At 35.5% G+C, this 21,803-nt stretch overlaps 1 protein-coding gene across 2 annotated transcripts in view; it reads left to right on the top strand.

The window, feature by feature from the left end:
• Positions 1-16,447, top strand: part of LOC136039157 (arrestin homolog) — a 49,885-nt gene extending 33,438 nt beyond the window's left edge. For both annotated transcript variants that reach the window (XM_065722662.1, XM_065722661.1), the window contains exons 6-8: positions 7,363-7,509; positions 12,387-12,516; positions 16,230-16,447. In XM_065722662.1, coding sequence (XP_065578734.1) covers positions 7,363-7,509; positions 12,387-12,516; positions 16,230-16,322 — 370 coding nt within the window. In that variant the 3' untranslated portion in view covers positions 16,323-16,447. The remainder of the gene's footprint in view (positions 1-7,362; positions 7,510-12,386; positions 12,517-16,229) is intronic.
• The last annotated feature ends 5,356 nt before the right edge of the window (positions 16,448-21,803 follow it).

Here is a 21,803-nt window from a genome sequence, read left to right as displayed (position 1 = left end):
AGTTGAATGGTGACGCAATCTGTAAATATTACCCATATCCCTGGAAACAGTTGTTTAAATTTTTACTAAACAACAGCAACATTCCTGGTATTTACAAGTGTTGAGACGAAAATATTGGAGAATATAAAACCACCTTTGAAGATAACGACAATTACCATTGATCATTGATGTTTATATTGGCCTACAGCCATGAGAATTGTTGTTCGGGTCTTTTTTCTAAACGAAAAACCATTTAAAAGATAAGTCTTGAGAGAAATTGAATAAAAAGAAACAAGTTTTTTCCACAGAAAGCAAGAATCAACATTAGAATTAAGATGGAACAGAAAGTATTCCGTATATGAGGAAGGCTGCCACTTCCTCAGTCATTAAAGATTACGCCAAAGTCTTAAAGCTATCTAAAAATTCTTTCCATTCAAATTCAACGGCTCTTGTGCTTGAGCAGTCTTCCTTAAGGAATTGCGACAAGAAGCCAAACTTTAGCGTAAAGAGCAATGGTTTAGGAAAATGTAGCCCCCTTCATATGCGAAACAATTTCTGCTCATTTTAAGTTTTAATGTTGCTCCTTACTTTCAGTTAAAAAAGTGTTTTCTTTATTTTTTTCTGACGTTTTTTAAACCATGCCTGGGAATCTCCTTCCCTTGTGTAAAATTCCTCTTGGGAACCCCCCCCCCCTCCTGGAATCTTTCCTCCTCACGGAAAATTATCCCAGTACAGAACTCCCCCTTGCAGAGAATTCCCCCAAAAAATTTCTGCTTGTTTTTTAATAAAAAATTCTATATGTAAGCAATGGCCAAAATTTATAAATTACAGCCCTTTCCCCAGGGGCTGAGGGTGGGCTTGTGTTATCCTCATAAGTATAATCATAAGACCTTTCAAATGTCTGAATCAAATGGCAATCTAGAAATTTTATCAGATGTATTTGGGTAAAAATGGCGTTGGAGGTGGGTTAATTATCCTCCAATCATTTTCGTCACTTAAAAAGGGCACAAGAAGATTCAATTTTGTTTGAATGAGCCCTATCCCAATTTTCTGAAACCATTGGTTTGGTACGATCACCGTTGGGAAAAACAGGAAATCAATCTTTTTGACCCACTATACCTAAAAAAACACAAATATTTTAGAAAATACGGATAGGAGAGAAATTGGCCTGTAATTCTCTGGATCTTCACCGTCACTTCCTCTAAAAAGAGGTATCACTCGTGCCAACTTGAGTCGCTGGAGGAATACTGCTAATTGGAATGATTTATTAACCAAATGACACAGTGGCTTTAAAATTTTATGGAAGAATGAACTTAATGCCTTTAGCAGGAATTTGGTCGAAACCGGCAGAACAATTCTTGAGGGATAAAATTTGAGAACAATTCTTGAGGGATTCTTGAGGGATGAGTTTTTCGAATTCCTACTCTGTGACTGGCTCGAAAACCATTGATTTAGAGGACGGAAGACCAAGAAACTGTTTCCAGGGCTGAGTTTTAGAAGAAGGATTTTAACATTCCGCTGTTTTTCTCCCCACCTCAGCAAACAATGTTGTCAGTTGATGTCGAACTTGGCCTTAATCCGTAATCAATTTGTCATCTATTTTCAGAAATTTTGGGCAACCTAATGGTTATGTTGATTTTCATGTAGCCTCTTTTATCACATCCCATGTTTTCTTAGCATTATTTCCAGAATCTACAAGTCTCCTAGTAAAATATACCACTTTAGCTTCGCGTCAGTGATTTAGCATATTTCGGTATAGTTTAAACGACTCTAAATGAGTAATTTAATTATATAATTTAAATGAGCTTTTCGTCGCTTAGTCTGATCTTATGCGCTTTCCAGAGATTTTGCTTTTTTCATTGACGTTAGGATTCCACCTGTTGTCCACGGGGCTATGGGTGTTGATCTTTTATATCAACTCGTCTGAAATTTTTGACTATGTTCCAAAATCTTGCTTTTGACATTATAACAAAACTGATCAAATATTCCATCATATCCCATTTCAAAAAACTTTTCAGAATTTTCAAAAGAACTTCTTCCAAAATTTGAAAAAAAAACCTTCGTAGATCTACTTAGAGATCTATATATTTCACTGAGTATTACCTTTTCGTTAGTATTAATTCTAATTTCTAAAAATTATGATTCAAAAACCTGTTCAATGTTTGTGTAAAGATCTAATGACAGCAGTTAGATAGTCGAGTATTTAGGATAAAAAACCGAATGACACAAGAATCATCCGCAAAGGTCTTGAGAATTAAAATTACCCGTTCACGCCGTTTACGAATATTGCCGACTTTTATGAATTGTTGCTTGTTGGTTAGATTTTTTCTAAACAACAACAGCCATGGATAGACAAGTTTTTAGGGTAAAATATTGGAAATTATGATTTTTTTCTTTTTTTCTAGTTTATATTTTTACGTTTGGTTTTATGGTTTGTGTTTGTTTGTGCTGTTGTACTGGTGATTTCTTTTTTCGCTATATATGATTGAATGTAACAACAATTAAAATTTGCCATTGGTGCAATTCGCGAGCATTGCCTACCGCTAATAGACGAGTGTTGAAGGTAAAAAGTTGGATGACGTACAAATCATATGTAAAGCCAGACATGTACACAGGATTCTTTTTTAGGGGAGTGGGCAAGCCAAAAAACTAATTTTACTCAGAATTCGAGGAAGAGGTGACAGGACATTCTGAAATTTTAAAATTATCGGGAGAGGGAAAGGTACATGGCCTTCCCCTTACCAACTTCAATCTGTGAAAATAACGGTAAATAAATTACACATTGGGTAGTGTTGAGTGATTACGGATATCGATATATCACACCAGATATCGATCTTTAATATCGAAACATAAATATCGATACCAAAAAACGATATTATTTCAGCTTTTACTGTATCAACGAGTGAACATCTAGCAGAAAAGATCCAACATAGAAAATTGTTTCGCAAATAGCCGAGAAGAAGAATAATCCATTTAATGTACTGACTTATATGTGAAGATACACATCATGCACAAATCTATCCATAAGATGACATAGCCCGTTCTTAAACTATGTTTAGTGAGGGTGGGCTTTCAGATGTCGCTGAGAACCTCCAATGGCTTGGCTAGATAAAATACCTTCTAAGCTTATACGCCTTGTTCAGATCAAACTCTCTAGAAATTGTGTATTACCTCTCAAGATCTTCTCCAAGTTGAAAGTTAAATAGCAAAATACATGGATTGGGAATCTGTACAATTAGGATTCTGTGTCAGTAGGTACAAGTGCAGAATTAAGATTCAAGCCAGTTTGTAGGGATCAAATGATGAAGTTTCAGTAGTCAATATAAGACAAACTTCGTCAGCAGCTGCATCTGTTACGGTTCTCTAGATTTTCAGCAGTTAAAGCTTAAAAACTCTTAAAGCTTAAATAACTCTTAAAGCTTAAATGATCAACGACTTTCAGAAGATCAACACTGCTTGTTTGGCTGACTCAAAATTCCGTGTCTGACATCTGCTCTAATTAACAACAATTGTACGTGTCTGACATCTACTCTAATTCATCTACTCTAATTAATAACAATTGTACGTGTCTGACATCTACTCTAATTAATAACAATTGTACGCGTCTGACATCTACTCTAATTAATAACAATTGTACGTGTCTGACATCTACTCTAATTAATAACAATTGTACGTGTCTGACATCTGCTCTAATTAATAACAATTGTACGTGTCTTTGGCGATTTTTTCTGCTAATCCATAGAAAAGCTAATCCATTCAAGTCGTGGAAGACTTGTGATATGGGGCTCAGAAATACCTGTGCAAAACTTTCATAAAATTATTGTCCATGCCCGCCACCAATGTCCTTTTTGAGAGTAAATTTCAAGCCTGAATAGCTAATCAAATAGTTCGTGGTAACATACTGTAAGTAAGGAGCAACTCATCCAAATAGCAACTGAAACTGTAAAACACGAAATTTTTATAACATTAAATATATCAACTGAATTGAATTTTTTATGCCGGCTCTAGATTTATAAAATTCATCAAGTTTTATGTACCCATCTAAAGCTACGAGGCTTAGAAAATTTGTGTAATTTTTGGGAAAGAGCGGGAGCGCCCTTAAAAAGTCAATTCATCTTAATAAGAGTCACAAATTCGGCATATCAGAGAACCATACTACAAGGGTTTCTAGCTTCCATCTGAAAATATAATATGTGAAATTTTGTAAGTTTTGCCAGAAGAAAGATCACGGATGCGTGTTTGTTTCTCCTGTTTTATTAAATTTTTTTCCCAAGATTATCGTATGGAGCTAATAGTCATATAAAATCGGGAGAGAGCTTACTCGAAAGAAAATTACAGTTATAGTTCCCCATTTAGTGACCAAAGCGATTGGTGGGCAACTAGTTTCCCCCTCCATCCATACTCTTTTTCTACCAAACTCATTCGATTAAAATTTTAAGATATCCATTTTCATCAGCATACTTGAAAGATCAAGCATCATCCCTCTGGGAATAACGTGACCCTGCAGGTCCGTGGAGAAAAGGGTTATAAGTTATCATAACCCTTGTTGAAGCCTGTCAGAAGGCCAAATTTTGGCTCGGCATATGGATAGAATGCGGGAGACCCAAGAACGGCATAGTGAACCAAATACGGATTTCCACAAAGCGCCATTTTTCCAAAGAGCTGCAAAAACATAGAGCCGCTATTCGTTCTGATTTTTCAGAAAAGATAATTAGTAATCCGACGCTTCTGTGGAAAAGTTTGACCCGCAACCAGAGTGAAAGAAACGCTCCGTCAGCTCATATCTCTGCTGAGGCCTGGCAACAACATTTTTTGAAAGAATTTTCAGAACCTGATTCCAAAGTAGAATATCCTCTTAAATGTGATCTCAATCGGATACTGTCAAAAAAGACTGTATCCACGTTCATTGTTTCATTGTCTGATATTATGAATTCTGCGCAAAAAATTAAGAAACCTTTTTCGAGGGGTACAGATAATATTTGTGCTAAACACATTCTTCTTGGAAGTCCCCTACTACTTTGTCACCTTGATCTCATGTTCCAAATGGTGTTCACAACTGGAATAGTTCCAACCTCATTCTCTTCTGGTCGTCTTACTCCTGTTCCAGAAAAAAATAAATCGCTGAATGAGTGTTCTTCATATCGCCCTATTACAGTTGCTACTACTTTCTGCAAGATTTTTGAAACACTCGTAATGCCAGAACTTACAGATAAATGCTACATGCCGCCATATCAGTTTGGTTTCCAAAAAGGCCTAGGGTGTGCCCACGCGCTTACTGCACTGTCGTCAATACTTATAGATGCTCATAAGTCTGGTGATTCGCTCGTCCTAGGGAGTCATGATGTGAGCCATGCTTCCGACTCTCTGATTCACGCACAAATTCTCCTTGAGCTATATAAACGGGGAGTTGACACGTCTGCCATTCGTGCTTTGTACGATATGTATAACCATCTTGCTGTTGTAATCAAGCTACCTGATGGGACCATAACACGTTTCGTTATTCCAGTCCGTCGAGGCGTCAGACAGGGTGCCCTTACCTCTCCAGTTGCCTTTAATAACTGTATCCTGAACGCCCAATCCAGCGCAGTTCCTTCGTGTATTTTAAAAGGGACTGATGTGTCACTAATCTCCTCTGCAGATGATATTTTTAACCCCAGTCGAACAGTACAGTCGTTCGAAAGAAATTTTGCTATTTTAAGTAAAGAATATGCTAAGATTAACCTTACATTCAATAGAGAAAAATCGGACGTGGTTCTGTTCAACTGGGTTGAAACTCGAGCAGGATTTACTATTAATCTCGACGGCGCGCCAGTTTCCCCAAAATCACAAATGAAATATTTAGGGCTTCCTATTGGTGACACTCTTAAAGCAACTAGAAGGCTCTTGATCCTTCATTTCCAACGTCGAACAGCAACTGCATACGGAAGCTTGGTAGCAAACAAACTTCGACTCAACCGCAAGCTGCTAGCGAAACTTTACAATGCTTCTGCACTCCCGAAGGAAGAATATTAAAACTTAAAACGAACAGAAATTATCCCATTTATGAGGGCAAATCTCCCTCTTTAATACCTCGCTCTTTGCGCTAATTTTCACTTTTTGTCCCAATTATTTAAAAGCAACTTCTGAAACACAAGATCCATCTAATTAGAGTGAGGAGATTGTCAAAATACAAAAGAAACTTTGGCGTGAAGAGCAAAGTATTGAGGAGGGATTATACCCCTCATATACAGAACAATTTATGTCCTTTTAAGTGTTGCTCCTCACTTTCAGTTGAAAAAAGAAAAAAATATTATTTATTTAATCACTGAAAGGGGAAAGCTGAGCCAATTCCTAGTGGAAAATATTGACAAGTTGCTGATTTGAATAGCCAAAAATAGCCAGTATCTTGGGCGTGAAGAGCAAGGTATTGAGGAGGGGTTATACCCCTCATATGCAGAACAATTTATGTCCTTTTAAGTGTTGCTCCTCACTTTCAGTTGAAAAAAGAAAAAAATTATTTATTTAATCACTGAAAGGGGAAGGCTGAGCCAATTCCTAGTGGAAAATATTGACAAGTTGCTGATTTGAATAGCCAAAAATAGCCAGTATCTTTGGTGTGAAGAGCAAGGTATTGAGGAGGGGTTATACCCCTCATATACAGAACAATTTATGTCCTTTTAAGTGTTGCTCCTCACTTTCGGTTGGAAAAAAGAAAAAAAATTATTTATTTAATCACTGAAAGGGGAAGGCTAAGCCAATTCCTAGTGGAAAATATTGACAAGTTGCTCATTTGAATAGGCAAAAATAGCCAGTATCTTTGGCGTGAAGAGCAAGGTATTAAGGAGGGGTTATACCCCTCACATGCAGAACAATTTATGTCCTTTTAAGTGTTGCTCCTCACTTTCAGTTGAAAAAAGAAAAAAAAATTGTTTTTTTAATCACTGAAAGGGGAAGGCTGAGCCAATTCCTAGTGGAAAATATTGACAAGTTGCTGATTTGAATAGCCAAAAATAGCCAGTAGCTTATTTTTCTTTATCCTGAGCCTGAGGAATTCCAAGTCAGGGTTTTTGTAATATTTATTCATGTAATAGGAGTTTTCTGTAGTTTATTAAAAATTCTAAAAAATATTGTTCAAAATTCTTTTTTTGTTATTGGATTGCTTTGTAATTGAATTTTGCCAAACCCTAAAGGTAATCTGAGCAAAAAAAAAATGATAAGAAATATCGGAATCGATATATCGATTATCAAAAGTAAAAATATCGATGTATCTTTTAATCAAATTATCGCCTAATACTAACATTGGGGTAGTTTACGTACGTTGTCCATCGTAGAAATAGTTATTCTGTGTGAATAGGAGACATTCTTTTATCTCTAGTTTTTCAATGATGTATTAATTGTTTTCAGTGAAGGCTGTCCTTTGGCTCCTGGTTCTAGTTTTTCAAAGACTTTCACTGTGACACCAAGTATACAATCAGCTTCGCCAGATCGAAGAGGTCTTGCCTTGGATGGTCGAATGAAAGATGAAAAGTGTGATCTGGCTTCAACTACCCTGTAAGTAATTTAAAATAGATCTAGATGGGATCAAATGACAATGCTATTGGTGTGGTGTCCAAGGGCTATGTATAAATGTTTATTCTGTTGCAACATCAATTGCTGCGATTTTTTCAAGAATCAATATAACTATAGAATCAATATAGCTATATAAAATCGCAATAGCTACACAACTATATAAATTCAATAAAGAATCACGACAAATGTATATAACATGAATCACATATAGCTTTTTGAAGCCAAGTTAGAAGATTTTGTAGACTTATGAATGGATTATGGTTTTGTATTTGAGCGTATTCTTCGTATTAGGAAATGTCAAGAGTATAAATCAAATTAAATTTTCTGTTCCAGGTGAGAATAAATTAACAGATAGAAGGATCAAAAAGTATCTTCGTATTATTTGTTTTATGTTTTATATATGGTTAATGGGTGTTTTTAGGGAATTAACTTCTGTACAATTAATATCAAATTGAGAAAAATAGAGGCAAATGACTAATCTAATGAATATGAGAAATATGAGCCCATCTGAAGGGGGAACGGAAACTTTTGCTGAAAATATAAGCCCTTGTATAGGAAATATGAGCCAAAGTGAGCGACATGAGTTCATAAATCGTTTCAGGTTCGTATTTAATTTATTAATTACTTTATTTACTAATTACGTATTAATTCATATTAGGTTTGAAGTTAACACGAATTAATTACCAATTTACACCGGGAACACACTCTATGTTTTTGCGCAGTGGTGCCACGAAATATATCGCTGAACTGTCCCAAAACCAGAGGGGAAAAGGTCAATCTTGATTGCGTGTCTTGGGAAAGCGATTATATTGGGCCTAGGTGGCTTCGTGCCACGATTAACTATTAGTAGCAGTCCTAAAATAAAATAATAAAAAATGTTTTTATTATTCTTGATTTGGTGCACAGCACGAAAAGCAGGATTTAAAGAAAATGTGAATTGTTAGGAACTCAAACATGAACGGGCAGCTATGATAAAGTACAGTAAGTAATTAAAAGTTTTCAATTGACTTTAATGGCGGTTTAAGCAAATGGAGAAAGGCGTTTTTTCAATTCTGTTCAAAAACAGAAGAAACCCAAATATTTTTAAATCAAATCTAAGACCATACGGATGAAGGATGATAGATTGCCAAAAATTGTTCTTTCCGACCAACCAAACGAAAAGCAAGTTGTCCACGAATGAGGTCGTCAGAAAGGATTTAAGGAAAATTGGAGCTTATTGGAAGGGGTGTATCTTAATAGACTGGGATGGTGGAAGAACGGACCCGACTGCGTTTGCAATAGACGACTTGGTACTGCAGGGAATTGTTAATAGTAGTAGTATTGGTAAAACCATACTTTCTGAAGAAGACGTTGAACCAAAAAACTGCCAAACGAGGAAAATTTTTAGCCAATAGCAAGCAGAAGTTTGCAGTTTGGAAGATTAGGTGGCTCTTTAAAAAATATTTACTTTTTTTAGGGAGATCGGTTGTTTATTTTGTTTTAAGCATTTTATTTTGTTTTTTATTGTGCACTGAGGATGGATATTAGGTTAGAGACTTGGCCCAGATGCTTGCATGATTTCCTACTTTTCAAAGGTGAAAACATACCGGCTAAAGACGATGTGGTAAGGAAAACAGTAGAACAGATTAACAGGGAAATTTTCAGCCATTAAAAGGTAGAGAATTGCAGTTGGAATGATTAGGTGGCCCTTTAAAAAATATTTACTTTTTTTAGGGAGATCTGTTGTTTATTTTGTTTTGAGCATTTTATTTTGTTTTTTATTGTGCACTGAGGATGGATATTAGGTAAGAGACTTGGCCCAGATGCTTGCATGATTTCCTACTTTTCAAAGGTGAAAACATACCGGCTAAAGACGATGTGGTAAGGAAAACAGTAGAACAGATTAACAGGGAAATTTTCAGCCATTAAAAGGTAGAGAATCGTAGTTGGAATGATTAGGTGGCTCTTTGTTAGCAGGGGTGGATTGTCTAATTTGGTGCATTCTATTCTCTTTCATATGTTATTATGTATGCACATGGAGCCGCTAAGTGGAGGTCTCAGCGGAAATTCCGCTTTCATTATTTTCCGCTTTCAATTGTTGCTTTTTTGTGGATGTGGTCTACGTTTATTTATATCTCAGCCACAATTTTTTGGGCTTGTGAAACCAATCTTTCTTGCTTTGTCCCAAGACAGAAAATCCATCGAAAGCCTTAACATAGCATTTCTTTAAATAATAAAGACATACAATTAGTAATTAAAATTACCCGTATAAGAGGAATACTTGTGCGGAGGGTACCAAATTAAAACGGTTGCCCCCCCCCCCCCAAAAAAAAATCCCTATTTCAATCTCTCTGCAAAAAAATACATATATGGTGCTGATATTATAGATACTGAGTGTGTTTTCGTGTGTTTTTCTTTTAGAAATAATAAGGGCTTAAAATTACCAATTACAAACAGTAGTATGTTATTTTCGACAAACTGAAAACAGCCTCATTGGACTAATTTAATAATTGAATTTGATTGGAAATCTTATTTGGTCAAAAAGAAGCCTTATTACCGGCACAAGTTTTAAGTTGGTACAAAAGGAAGCCAACTGAGTAGGATTATTTTTTGTCTTTTTTTGTCTTGGTATTTGATCTCCCAGAGCTTTGTGCGTAATCGAATTTGGCTTTCATATGGATTCTGTCCAAAATAATCGAAATTTCAAGTTCCAAAAAATATACCTTTCTAGAAGAATAACTTTTTGGCTATGCCATTTGTTTTTTCAAATTGTAAAAATGAGTGGCCTTCATTTGTGTACAGTGTTGCCTAATTGCGGATCAGTGTAGAGACAATAGTAAACTTATAAGAGTGGGATCTTTGGTGGTTTGACGCGGGAAGAAAGAGATTAAATATCACTAGCGCGACTCTCATGATAGATTCTCGCTACATCATTAGGAAATAGCAACTTTCAAAGATGTTTGGATGTTTGATATGGTTAATCCATAATTTAATAGGATTAAAGCTGAAATTCCCATATAATGCCCCGTTCAGGCGCATATGAAAACGCCCGAAAACCGATCAGCACCATTGGAAAAAAATCGGTTTTTCCTATATTACAGATAGGTTTTGGGGCTAGGAATTTTTTCTGATTTTCCTGTGGTACCGGTAGTTTTTCGTGTGTTGTTAAAAATGAGTAAAAAAAAAATTTGAAGTGGAAAACATTTCAATTGTTAAGCCCGCAAAAGCTCGACATCTGGTGGTTCTTGTTCAGAAACATCTGTGTTTGTACAAAACGATTCATGCTTTATATAAGCGAAAAGAAGAAAGAAGGGATACCTGGTAAGAAATAGCTTCTGAGCTGGGTGAATCTGTGCTTTTCAGAAAAAATCTTAACTTTACCGTTTGAACACTTTTCCTTTTGTACCGATCGGTTTTTCTCGTTGTTTTCCCTATGCGTCTAAACGGGCTATAAGTGATATGGCACAAAGTAGGCTTAGATTAGCTGAGGAAAAACTTGACAGATTAAGTTGGTGATTTGGCCTTAATCTGATGGGCCGAGCTGGGACAGAATCATGCTTTCTTTAGCCTCCCTTGCATTTTAAAGTACCTGAAAAGACAAGTATAAAGCAGTTTTAGATCAAACAAAGTCAACAAACAAAAAATGGTGTTGGTCATTTTTCTTTCAGACACTTACACCACTTTGCACTCTTATAGCTTTTACATACTATTTTGACCAGGGGAAGCCTCATAAAAAGGATTTTAGAACTCGATTTTGAAAGCTAATGAAAGGTCCTTTTGGTCAATCCCCTCGAGGGAGGGGGTGATTCCCTCCTTTGATGATATGTATTTAGACTGAGTGTTAAGAATCAATTCTTGGACGGCTACACATCCCTCTTGTTGCGAAAAAAAAAATATGAGCGAAAAGGAGTACTTAAAAGGTTAAGATATGTTCAAAGATTATCCCCTTCAAAAATTTAAAAAACCATTTCCTAGATTGTTTTGACGTGGAAGTGTTTTAGGGGCATACTTTATTTTATGGTTGACCTGATCAAGCCAATGCCTGTGGAAAATATAGATGAGGAACATTCATATGACTTTGTTTAATTTTAGTGATTTTTTAAAAGAAAATATAATTGTGTCTCAATAGTGTTTTTTCCGCTGTTGGTGGACTCTCAACTTTATAGCTCGCCAAGTGCTTTACTGAAAGCTTATTAGAGTGCGAAAAATATAATTATTTGGCAATAATCGGCCAACTGTTTTATTTTTACTTTGTCTTTAACAGGAATTTGAACAGTGGCTCCATTCTCCACAATGTGAAGACATAAACCCATTGGTGCTTTGGAAGTTGTATCTTGTTTCCACCAGATCTTGTTGACAGGAGCATTAACATGAATTACTTTCAAAGGTACAGGGAGGGGGATCTCTGTATCCGAGAGGATACAGATTTGTGAAATGCATTAAAGCCAGGCGAATTATAACATAAATTGTAGAATGAATCATAAAGACCTCAAAATTTTATTTTTATTTTTTAGGGGGGGGGGTGTGGCCTCATTGGAAAGGAATACTGTGGTCATTTATCCCTAATCACAATGTATTCCAACATTAAAAGAGAGTCTAGAATCGTAGGGAAGATTTTGACTACCCAACAGAGAATATTAACACCACCTAGAAACATCCGAATTTTCAAGTGTTATATTTTTATAATGTATGCTGATAAATTTTACTTTCGTTTTTTTTTATTATTAAACTATATTTCAAAATAACTGGTTGAAATTGTGTTGTCTGAAGAGTTCTTTGGACAATATTTGGCCCTAATCCAAATACATCCCTTATTCTTAGGTATTTTGCATATACAGAAATAGAATCTAATTTTTTCTTCATCGTCTTTTGTCTTATAGAATGGTCAATCCAGACGAGAGAGATTCTTTTGGGATAATTGTGACGTATGCTGTCAAAGTGAAACTTTTCTTGGGTGCTCTTGCTGGTGAATTGGTTGGTGAACTTCCGTTCATCTTTATGCATCCTAAGGTAATTAGAAATATCCATTCAAAGTTTATAACAATCAGGCACGTAAATTGGGGGGGGGGGTTTAGAGTGTATTTTTCCCTAGATAAAATATATTTCCCCCTCCCTCTGAATCGACGCCTCTGATAATAATGCTTATTCAAGCCCTAAATAGACCTGACAAGACATGACAAACCGTTATCAGGATTTTAAACCTCCTAGCCTAGTCTTGGAGTCAACTCTCCTTCCTCCAACCAATACGTTTATCGACACATGATTGCATAATTTCCATATATCTAGCAATGTATAGAAATGCTGCTATGACCTAACCTATTGTTGGAAGTATGTTGTGTCTAAATTATTTTCACTATTATAAAAAACAAAACTAAAAAAAAGTCTCGCTAGTTCAGTTCACTTTAACCTTAAAGTTTTGGAACAGTTGCGTATTATGTGCATTCTATCTAGAAATATTCAATAGTTCTGAGATAGACAGGTTAGCCAAGTATTTTAACTTACTATCAGTAAAATCATGGTATACAACAATTGCTGTAATCTAGTGAACCACAGCCGATATTAGCCGAAAATCAAAAAATTATTATTTTTTTTATTTTCCAAAAGTAAAAGAATCGTCAATTGACATTGATTCAGGAATAGTAACTGTTTAATAGTAACAGTACTATATATTAGTAGTAACTGTCTAATAGTAAGTAGTAATAATAGAATGTTAAACTTGAAAGTAAAAATTAGTGTGGAAAATAAAAATACGGTAATTTTGAGAAAACTTTGAAATCCTCAAAAGCAGGGGCGGGTTTAAATAAAGCGCTTTTACATGTATGCCATATATAGTTTCGTAAACTTGGCTATCATTCCCCCTATCACCCTGTTAAGATAAACATAGGATTTGCTGACATAACTCTGAATCCAGTAAATAACAATTTATTAGCGATATATTATGATATCATGACGTCATAATACGTAAAAGACACAAAAAAGGAATTTCTTTTCTGATTGTGTATGCGTGTATATATAAATTGGAAATCGAAAATTCTAACGTTCTTTTTGAGAGTTAAATGGGAATCAGATAAATGGAAGACGCAATTGTTCACAAAATACTGCATTTTTAGGGACAAAATATAAGGAAGTGAAAATTCAAAGATAGCCAATCAGCTTCTTAGGGTCAAGGCCTCATCGATGGGGTAGGGGGGGGGGGGGTTAACACGTTTGAAAACCCTCCACATTTTTATTCCACTCACATTCCACACTTTTTATTCCACAATGGTCTGAAAATTCTAGGCAGATATTCGTAAAATAAATTGGGAATTTTTCATCATAAAAATTGTCACAACCACATTTTTCTTGTAGAATCTATTGTTCTCGTTAAGGTACCTTTTCTCCAGACTAAGGATTCTGAACGATTCTCGCTGATAGGAGAAAAACAATATTTGGCCTATCCTGGCGTTCACAAATTGATACAACATATTTTTTCAAAATGCTAGTTTCCTCTTAGGTCTGTTTGATGTAGTTTACATACCCAATAAACTACCAAGAGGTCGAAGACAAATTAAATTCGGGCCTATGTTTGGTGTCGTACATTAACATAATAATTGTTTTCCACAATTTTTTTTCTCCGTTGAGGTCCTCTTTTCTCTGTCTACATGCCCTATAAGTTAGCCCATGCCCTATGCTAATCTGAGAAAACAATATTTGGTCTAATTTTAGGTAAACACGTTTAGGCCTTCTCACAAACACAGAGTTAGTTCCGCAGCTCCTCACCTCCTGCCATTTTCTACTCTACCTGAAAGTTACAACTCTGTCCCTAGAGGAATTTCTGAGATATCACAGATATGGCATTTCCCTACCTTGAATAAAATAGTGTCTTTTATTTTAGCCCTACCATCTAATTCTAAGTCATATATAAACGCTGGCTTTCCCCCTCCCTCGACCCTCATTGAAAGTTTCAACTTGATACACTAAGCTGTTCCCGAGATATTCCAGAACTAACGCACTTCATACATACATTGAGCTCTAAAATTTTGATAGGTAGTTTAATAGTCGCGTTTTAATTCAGAACTACTATTTTATATTCACCTATTTAATATTCAAGGTTTCTCTTTAGTGCTTGAAAACCTACAAAAACTCCTTTTATCATTCGGGTTTCTTGCAAACATATCTACCCAACTTGGTGGACACGCGTTGACCTGACGCGACGGCTAAATCTATGAAACTAAAATTATGAAATTTATTATTTAGGTGGTCCGTAGGTGGCTTTCCCGTCAAATCTACAACATAATGCTCTCTAAGGCCTGTCAAAGAAGTTTATAGTTTTCCCCACTTCTTTAAAACGTCTTGCTTTTTATAAGCTCTACATTCGGTCTGTAAATATTTTTGTATCCATATTAAATTTAACCTTTTTTAGACAATTTATAATTTTTTATAATAAATACTAGAAGTTTATCAGCTGTTTCAAAATATTGATTGCTTAATTACGTTGTTGTTGTAATAATCTGAAGTAATAATCTAACCCCGTAAAACTATTCCTTGAAAATTTGGTGACTCAAAAATTTTCCCTTCTCTTTATTGATTTAAAATTTCACACAGGAACTTATCTGGTTTTCAAAAGGGGGTTTTACTGACTTCCCTTATTGGCATGCAAGTAATAACTTGATTTTAATATATTCTCTGATGCCAACCTGATTCTTATACATAATACTGATAGATGGTAATAAGCTTACCTAAGCTGTCGAAATTATCGTTGGAAAAAAAATCGATTACCTGACATCCATAGCTTAAGTAAGCTTATTACCATCTGTCATTATTAAATAATTTGATTGTCTAACTGCGGCCTCTTAAGTTTGCCTATTTTGTTTTAATAATACGTCACAGATGTAAAACAATAAAATTAAAGCACATTTTTTACTACAGAATTTTAGGAAGGTAATTTATCTTGTTCTCTTTAATTCAAGCGTATATTGTATGTTCCTCGTTGTTATGTCTCCATATGTTAGGGTTATATTTGATATATTCTAGGTTTTTCTGCTGGAAAGAATGGAATGATAGCGAAAGTCAGAACTTAATTTTGAGTTCCTTCGTGTGCTGTAGCTACGCACAGCATCGTTTTGCTAAAAAAAAAGGGGGGGGGTATTTTTGTGTTTTGTGTAAGATTACACAAATTTTTAGTGCAAGTTAATGCGTCAAGATGGTCTAGCGGCTGCTTTGAAGTATTTCAACTGAGCCCTTTTTGAGCGCCAAAAAAGATCAAAATTACTGCCAAAATTACTTGGCAAATATATAGACAGAAAAGGGAATAATTCTGTGTTCGTGGGAAGGGCTAAACGTGTTTACCTAAAATTAGGCCAATAAATATTGTTTTCTCAGATTAGCATAGACTTACAGGGCATGTAGAGAGAGAAAAGGGGATCTCAACGAAGAAAAAAAAAACTATGAAAAATAATTATTGTGTTAATGTGCGACGCCAAACATAGGCCCAAAAATATAAGGTTTTACTCGGTTCCGTACTTCTATTTCTGCTGTCTGTGTTTTAGTAGATGGAACCAACCTTTTTGATTTGAACACTGCTGCATTTTTACTGCACCTGCTTTTTGTTAAGCATTTTGTGTAAAAAAAAACAAACAAACAAAGGACAGCTATCCAAGCCCAATGTTATTTGTAAATAAAGCTATATTTCTATTATTTATTTATATCATTTTATTTCAAAGCTTAATATGTCCTTCTTACAGCCAAACCCAAGAAAATTGGAGCATAACGACAGCGTCAACGTTGAAGCATTCCGGCAGGATACTGAGGATTTTGGCAGTCAAGATAATCCATAATTTGACCTCTGGATGGCTTATCCCAACGTTTTAACCTTATATTCGGACATATAAAAAAAGAAAAAAAGAAACAAATGTATTCCAAAGTGTTTTTAAATCTCAATAAAGTTTGATTTGACACTGTGGTTTAGGTTGTCGATGATTCAGTTACCTTTATTCAGACCATGCCTCATCAACGAAGTCTCATGTCGTTAAACTCAGGGCTTTCAGTAAACGACTTGTTTTGGACGCTAAAACATGAGTAAACTAATGGTAAATTAGGAACAACATAAGCAAAATTATTGTAAAGCAAATGGTAATTATGGTAAAGCAAAATTAGGAACAACGCAAGAGAAAGCTAAAACTCGAAGTTCGCAAAACGCTGTTTTCAAACTGAAACAATCCCAAGCTATAAAACACTAACGTTCTTCATCAGTTGGCTCTTCAGTCTTTCAATAAAGTTTATTATCGAGATCAGGCGCTTACGCAGAACGCGGGAAGCCTTTGACTAGTGTTGGGTATTTCAAGATCTTATAGGTAATTCTTATATTTCCTTATCATCTTCGGTATTGCTTTCTGAATAGGCAAAACTGATTGCCAAGGGATACTCAATGAACCCTGACACAAACCAATTGTTTTGGGTTAGATACGCCAATTCAGGAGAAATATTCGAAGCTCTTAGGGTGGGTACATAATCACTTCTCGAACAAATCTTTCTTCAATATTAAACCAGACAAGTATTACAAGCCACCCAAAATAAGAAAAGATGTATATTTCCTCTTAAACCCAAAAGAAATAGCAATATTTCAGCTTTCAACAACTTTAAAAGTTTAAACTAGTTATTTTGCTTACAGTTTTAATTTTGATTTTATTGATAAATAATCTAGTAACTTCTCTGGATTCAATGTAGTATTACCTGACACCTGATACCATTTTACAAATAGCATATTTTACTGAAAACGTACTAGTTTTGGTCTTGAAAAAAAAAACTGATTTCGGCATGTTTCCAGTTTTCATATGGGAGCTTCAGATTGAGTTGTTTGTTTTTTTAAGTACTCCCCTTCAAAAAGTGTTAAATAGCACTCAGATGAATAAGTGAATGAGTCAAAGAAAGATGGCACTCTCGTTCGACTTTAACTCACTGCAGCAGCATTTACCAATGTCACCATAAAACCAATTTATTGCACCAAGGAACTACTTTCATGTCCAGAACTCCGTTGTATTCTAAATTTCGTTATTTACCCTAATAGTCATCCCCCCGATCCAATTGTTTTATATATAATGTTGACACCTAAGTTCGCAAAAATTCTCAAAGGAGACCACAAAGAGCCATTCCCAAAAATGTCCTCGAAGGATTGGAAAGGCTAAAGAGCTTCAGACCAAAAAATTTCGTGGTCTCCCCAACCAAAATTCACTAGTATAATAATCTAGCATCAGTAGTCACAGGTACCATCTTTGGAGTGATATTTTGGAACAGAGTTCACCTATCTTTTTTCATACCCTTTCTAGAACCGCCTTATTTGATATGGCCATCGTTGTTTTCTTTCTTCCCAGGGACCGACCAAGTGTGCTTCCTTGTTTTCCACTCCTTCAAATGTTGGGTAGAAGGTGTTGGGCGGAACAATTTTGGGTGGAACACCATTTATTGTGTGGAAGGTGTCCTTAGCTCATACGGGTCGTATGCCCCCAGTACTTCCGTCTTACCATTCTGATCTCGTTGGTCACCAGTGGTTGTTTGGTATATGCCCTTATCTGGGCATTCGTTACTCTGTCAGTTCAATGTATCACAAGGATTTTAGATAGGTAATTGTTCTCGAAGCCGAGTGCTTTTTTCTCAGCATTCTTTGAAAGGCTCCATGACTCGCATCCATACAAAAGTACAAAGAGTACATTACTCTTGAAAAATCACAACTTCAACTTCTGAGAGAAGTTTCTACATCTCCAAATATTCTTCAGCTGAGAAAATGCTCCACCTGCATACGCTATGCGTAGCATGACTTCTCTATCACAGTTGCCATGATGGGTCACTGTACTATCGCGGCACTTAGATTCTCTGACCTCTTCTATATTAGTGTCTTTGTATCGAATGTCAACTGCAAAGGTCGTCATAATTCCATTAGACATACTTTTTGTTTTATGAACAATCTTCAGGCCAATAGGAGAAGCTTTTGCTGCTAGTTCATACAGGTTATATTGAATATCCTCTTGGACGTTAGGAGCGATATCTTCCGTGGAATCGCAGTCACGTATTTGACGCTCGGTGATTAGTTTTATGCCTCGTTTAAAGTGGCAAGCTCGAAGTAAAAAGTATATAAGTATTGAGAATAATATTGGACATAGTATCTCTGACGTAAACTGGACTCAAAAGGGAACCAATCTAACAGCCAATTCTCCGTCTGGACTGTGCACCCCTGTGCAACATTCAAGGCTCTGATCATATTCGTAATTTTTGGAGGCATTCCATACGCTAGGAGAATTTTCTATATTGCCTCTCGATGCAGCGACTAAAATAATCACTAAACTAAACACTAAAATAATCTGCACTTGCCATTTGTTTGATCCTCCAGCAGGACACGCAAGCTAAATATCAGATCCCAGCAAAAACGATTTGGCCGGAAATTAAGTTGCTCATTCTTTAAGATCAAGTCCACTTGAGTCTGAATTCTACTAAGTATAACCTGACATAGAACTTTACTTCCGACTGTCTGGAGTGTGATACCTCTCCAGCTATCACATGACGTCATTCGACCTTTCTTGAAAAGTTTCACGATAATGCCCTTATACCTGTCAGCCTCGTCATCCCACACTTTACTAAACAGCTTAAATAATGGGCAAGCAAGAGCTTTTTCTTCATATTTCAATAGCTCCGGAGGGACACCATCGCATCCAGCTGCCTTCCCATTCTTTAGTTACTTCAGGGCTGTTACAAATTCTAAAAAAAGGATGGGGTGCTAATAGATATCTAAGTTAAATAGGGGAACGTCTGGGACAAACAGTAGCTCATGGGGTATAGGATGGCTCAGAACATCCGATAAATATTCACTCCAACGGATCTGGACATCTACCTGATTGGTAAGCAGCTGCCCACTTTTATCCTCTATGAAAGGGTAAGAGTTTGTTTGTGCACCGGAAAGCTTCTCAATAAGCATATAGACGGTTTCACCATCACCCCGACTGGCTTCTCTTTCTGCCTTTGTTGCTATGTTCTCAGCATAAGTTCTCTTGTCATTCCTGGCAGACATTTTCACTCGCTTATGGGCATATTTATACTTTTCTATGAAATTATACTGTTGAGAAATTATTCTGTGTAAGAGTGGGGCTACCTCCTTCTCAATACCTTGCTCTCTACGATAAAATTCGACTCTTCGTCCAAATTTTTGAAGAGCGACTCCTGAAACACAAGGCTGTTTGATTATAATAAAAAGCCTTTTTAAATTACTAAGAAACTTTAGCGTGAAGAACGAGGGATTTAAGAGGGGGTAGCCCTCTTTATATATGGAGTAATTTTTATTCGTTTTAAGTCGTAATGCTGCCCCTTAATCTCAGGTGCAAAAACTTGTTGTTGTTTTCTTTTGTTTGATTTTTATAAAGCTAAGGTTGTAAGCAGAATAAAACCTGCAAGCAAAACTTGGGGCAAAGGTCTTATTTGCTTTTTATATCTATTAAGATTATACACTTTTAGTATCTATATCACGTCAAAATTGATTTTTAAACTTTATTCTTGGATTAATGATTATCATTTTCCATTTGTATGTCATGACTCAGTGTGTCACGAAGCGGCAAGGTATTTGGGATTTAGAGGATTACAAAGTGTCTTTTTCCATCAAGTTTTCCTTCCTTCATAAAGCGACCTTAACATGTCTAGCATTAACAAAAGATGTGAATTGCTTGAATCTGGATTGTGCTGTAAGAACCATAAAAATTTTGTTTTGAATTATGCTTGCTAAAAACTGGTGGAAAAAAAATATCTTCAATCGTTATTTTTTCTAACGCAGATGAAAATTTTAGCTCAGATTCTAAGTTTAAAATATTTCTAAGTTTAAAATATTTCTAAGAAGTTCTTGATGCTTTGCAACCAAGAATATATTTTATTTAAATTGCTCACTTATTTTATTTAAATCGCTTATTTTAATTAATTGCTCACTGTTCAAATTTACTTCTTAGCTGAAATTGAGCCGATTTTGTGATACCAGAAAAATGTAAAGTTAACAAATTTTATATTTTACCATGTCTGTTCTATAAAGTTCTAGAAAAAAAAACAGGAACAAGATTAAAATTTTATATGGCTTCGACCACATCCTTAACCTTTTTTTCAAATTGGTAATATAATGTTAGATTTTGATTTGGCCTCAACTGTATTTAATAATTAAATATATTACTACGGTACTTCCTTCGCCGAATTTTCAAACTGTACATTGAACATAATACATTCATTATCAAACCTTAGAATTTTTATGAGCACTGGATTGAACCTATGAACTCTTTGATATTCTGCTGTAGCTACTTCGTCCTTGTCTCGGACTCAGTGTAATTTCGGACTTTTGGTCCAATTTTTAGTGAATCTCAAGCAGTTTCGGTTATTCCCCCCCCCCTTGCTAAGACGCCCCTACCCGTTACAACGGATTTAGAAAGAAGTCAACTTGCACTTGCATGGATTGCGGCTTCCATCAATTAAATTTTGTCCTAATTTATTAAGGCGTCAAAAACTGGTTTTAATTTGAATGCTACAAAGTATTTGCCTGAAGTAGTTGTCTCTAGCTGTCCTTCTTTTGTGTCGCTGCTGGAAACAAAGAACAAAAGATACTTCACTACTTTGACAAACATTTGGTTGATAGGTATAATATTGGGATTACTAGGTTTTATTGAGTACAAAGACAAGTATCACAAAACACAAACAAGAAGGGAAGCAAACAGTTTTTAAATAGCAAGTTTATTGCTTTTTATTGTGTATTGTTTACTTGTTTATTGTTGATCCATACTTGGCCGTCCAAAATCGGCTTTCTCGCTATGTCCGATCTCTCTGCAAGAATAATTCCCTGTACGGGGCCATGGGGCTATAATCTTCTTCTCCTTATAAGTTATCTTTCTAGTTTAGTTATATTTTCTCTTGTTGTTTATGCATTATTTAGGATAAGTATTTAGTTTCTTGGTCGTTTTGTTAATTTCGTTTGCTTTTTTCTTTTCTCCATTAGGGTTATCTTTGTGGGTTATTAATAAATGATGAATTTGATGAATGCGAAAGATGAGCGGCGGTCTATACTGTGTTAGTAAATATTTCTAGTTATCAATGCAGCTTTACTTTGTCTGTTCTACTGATCTGTTAGTCCATTTTATTATACTGTTTTTCTTTGTTATGTTAGCTTTGTTGTGCTTGCCGCTGTTGAGTTAGGTGTACTTTTGTTTTTGCTTTGTTTATTAATTTTTTTCTCTTTACTCCACTGTTTATACTTTTGTATGTTTGTGGGTAATAAATATTATTATTATTATTATCATTATATTAAA

This window comes from Artemia franciscana, chromosome 19 (genome assembly GCF_032884065.1).
Source record: "Artemia franciscana chromosome 19, ASM3288406v1, whole genome shotgun sequence".
Lineage (NCBI taxonomy): Eukaryota > Metazoa > Arthropoda > Branchiopoda > Anostraca > Artemiidae > Artemia > Artemia franciscana.
Note: the sequence above shows the minus strand (reverse complement) of the source record. Positions and strands in the feature narration are given on the sequence as shown.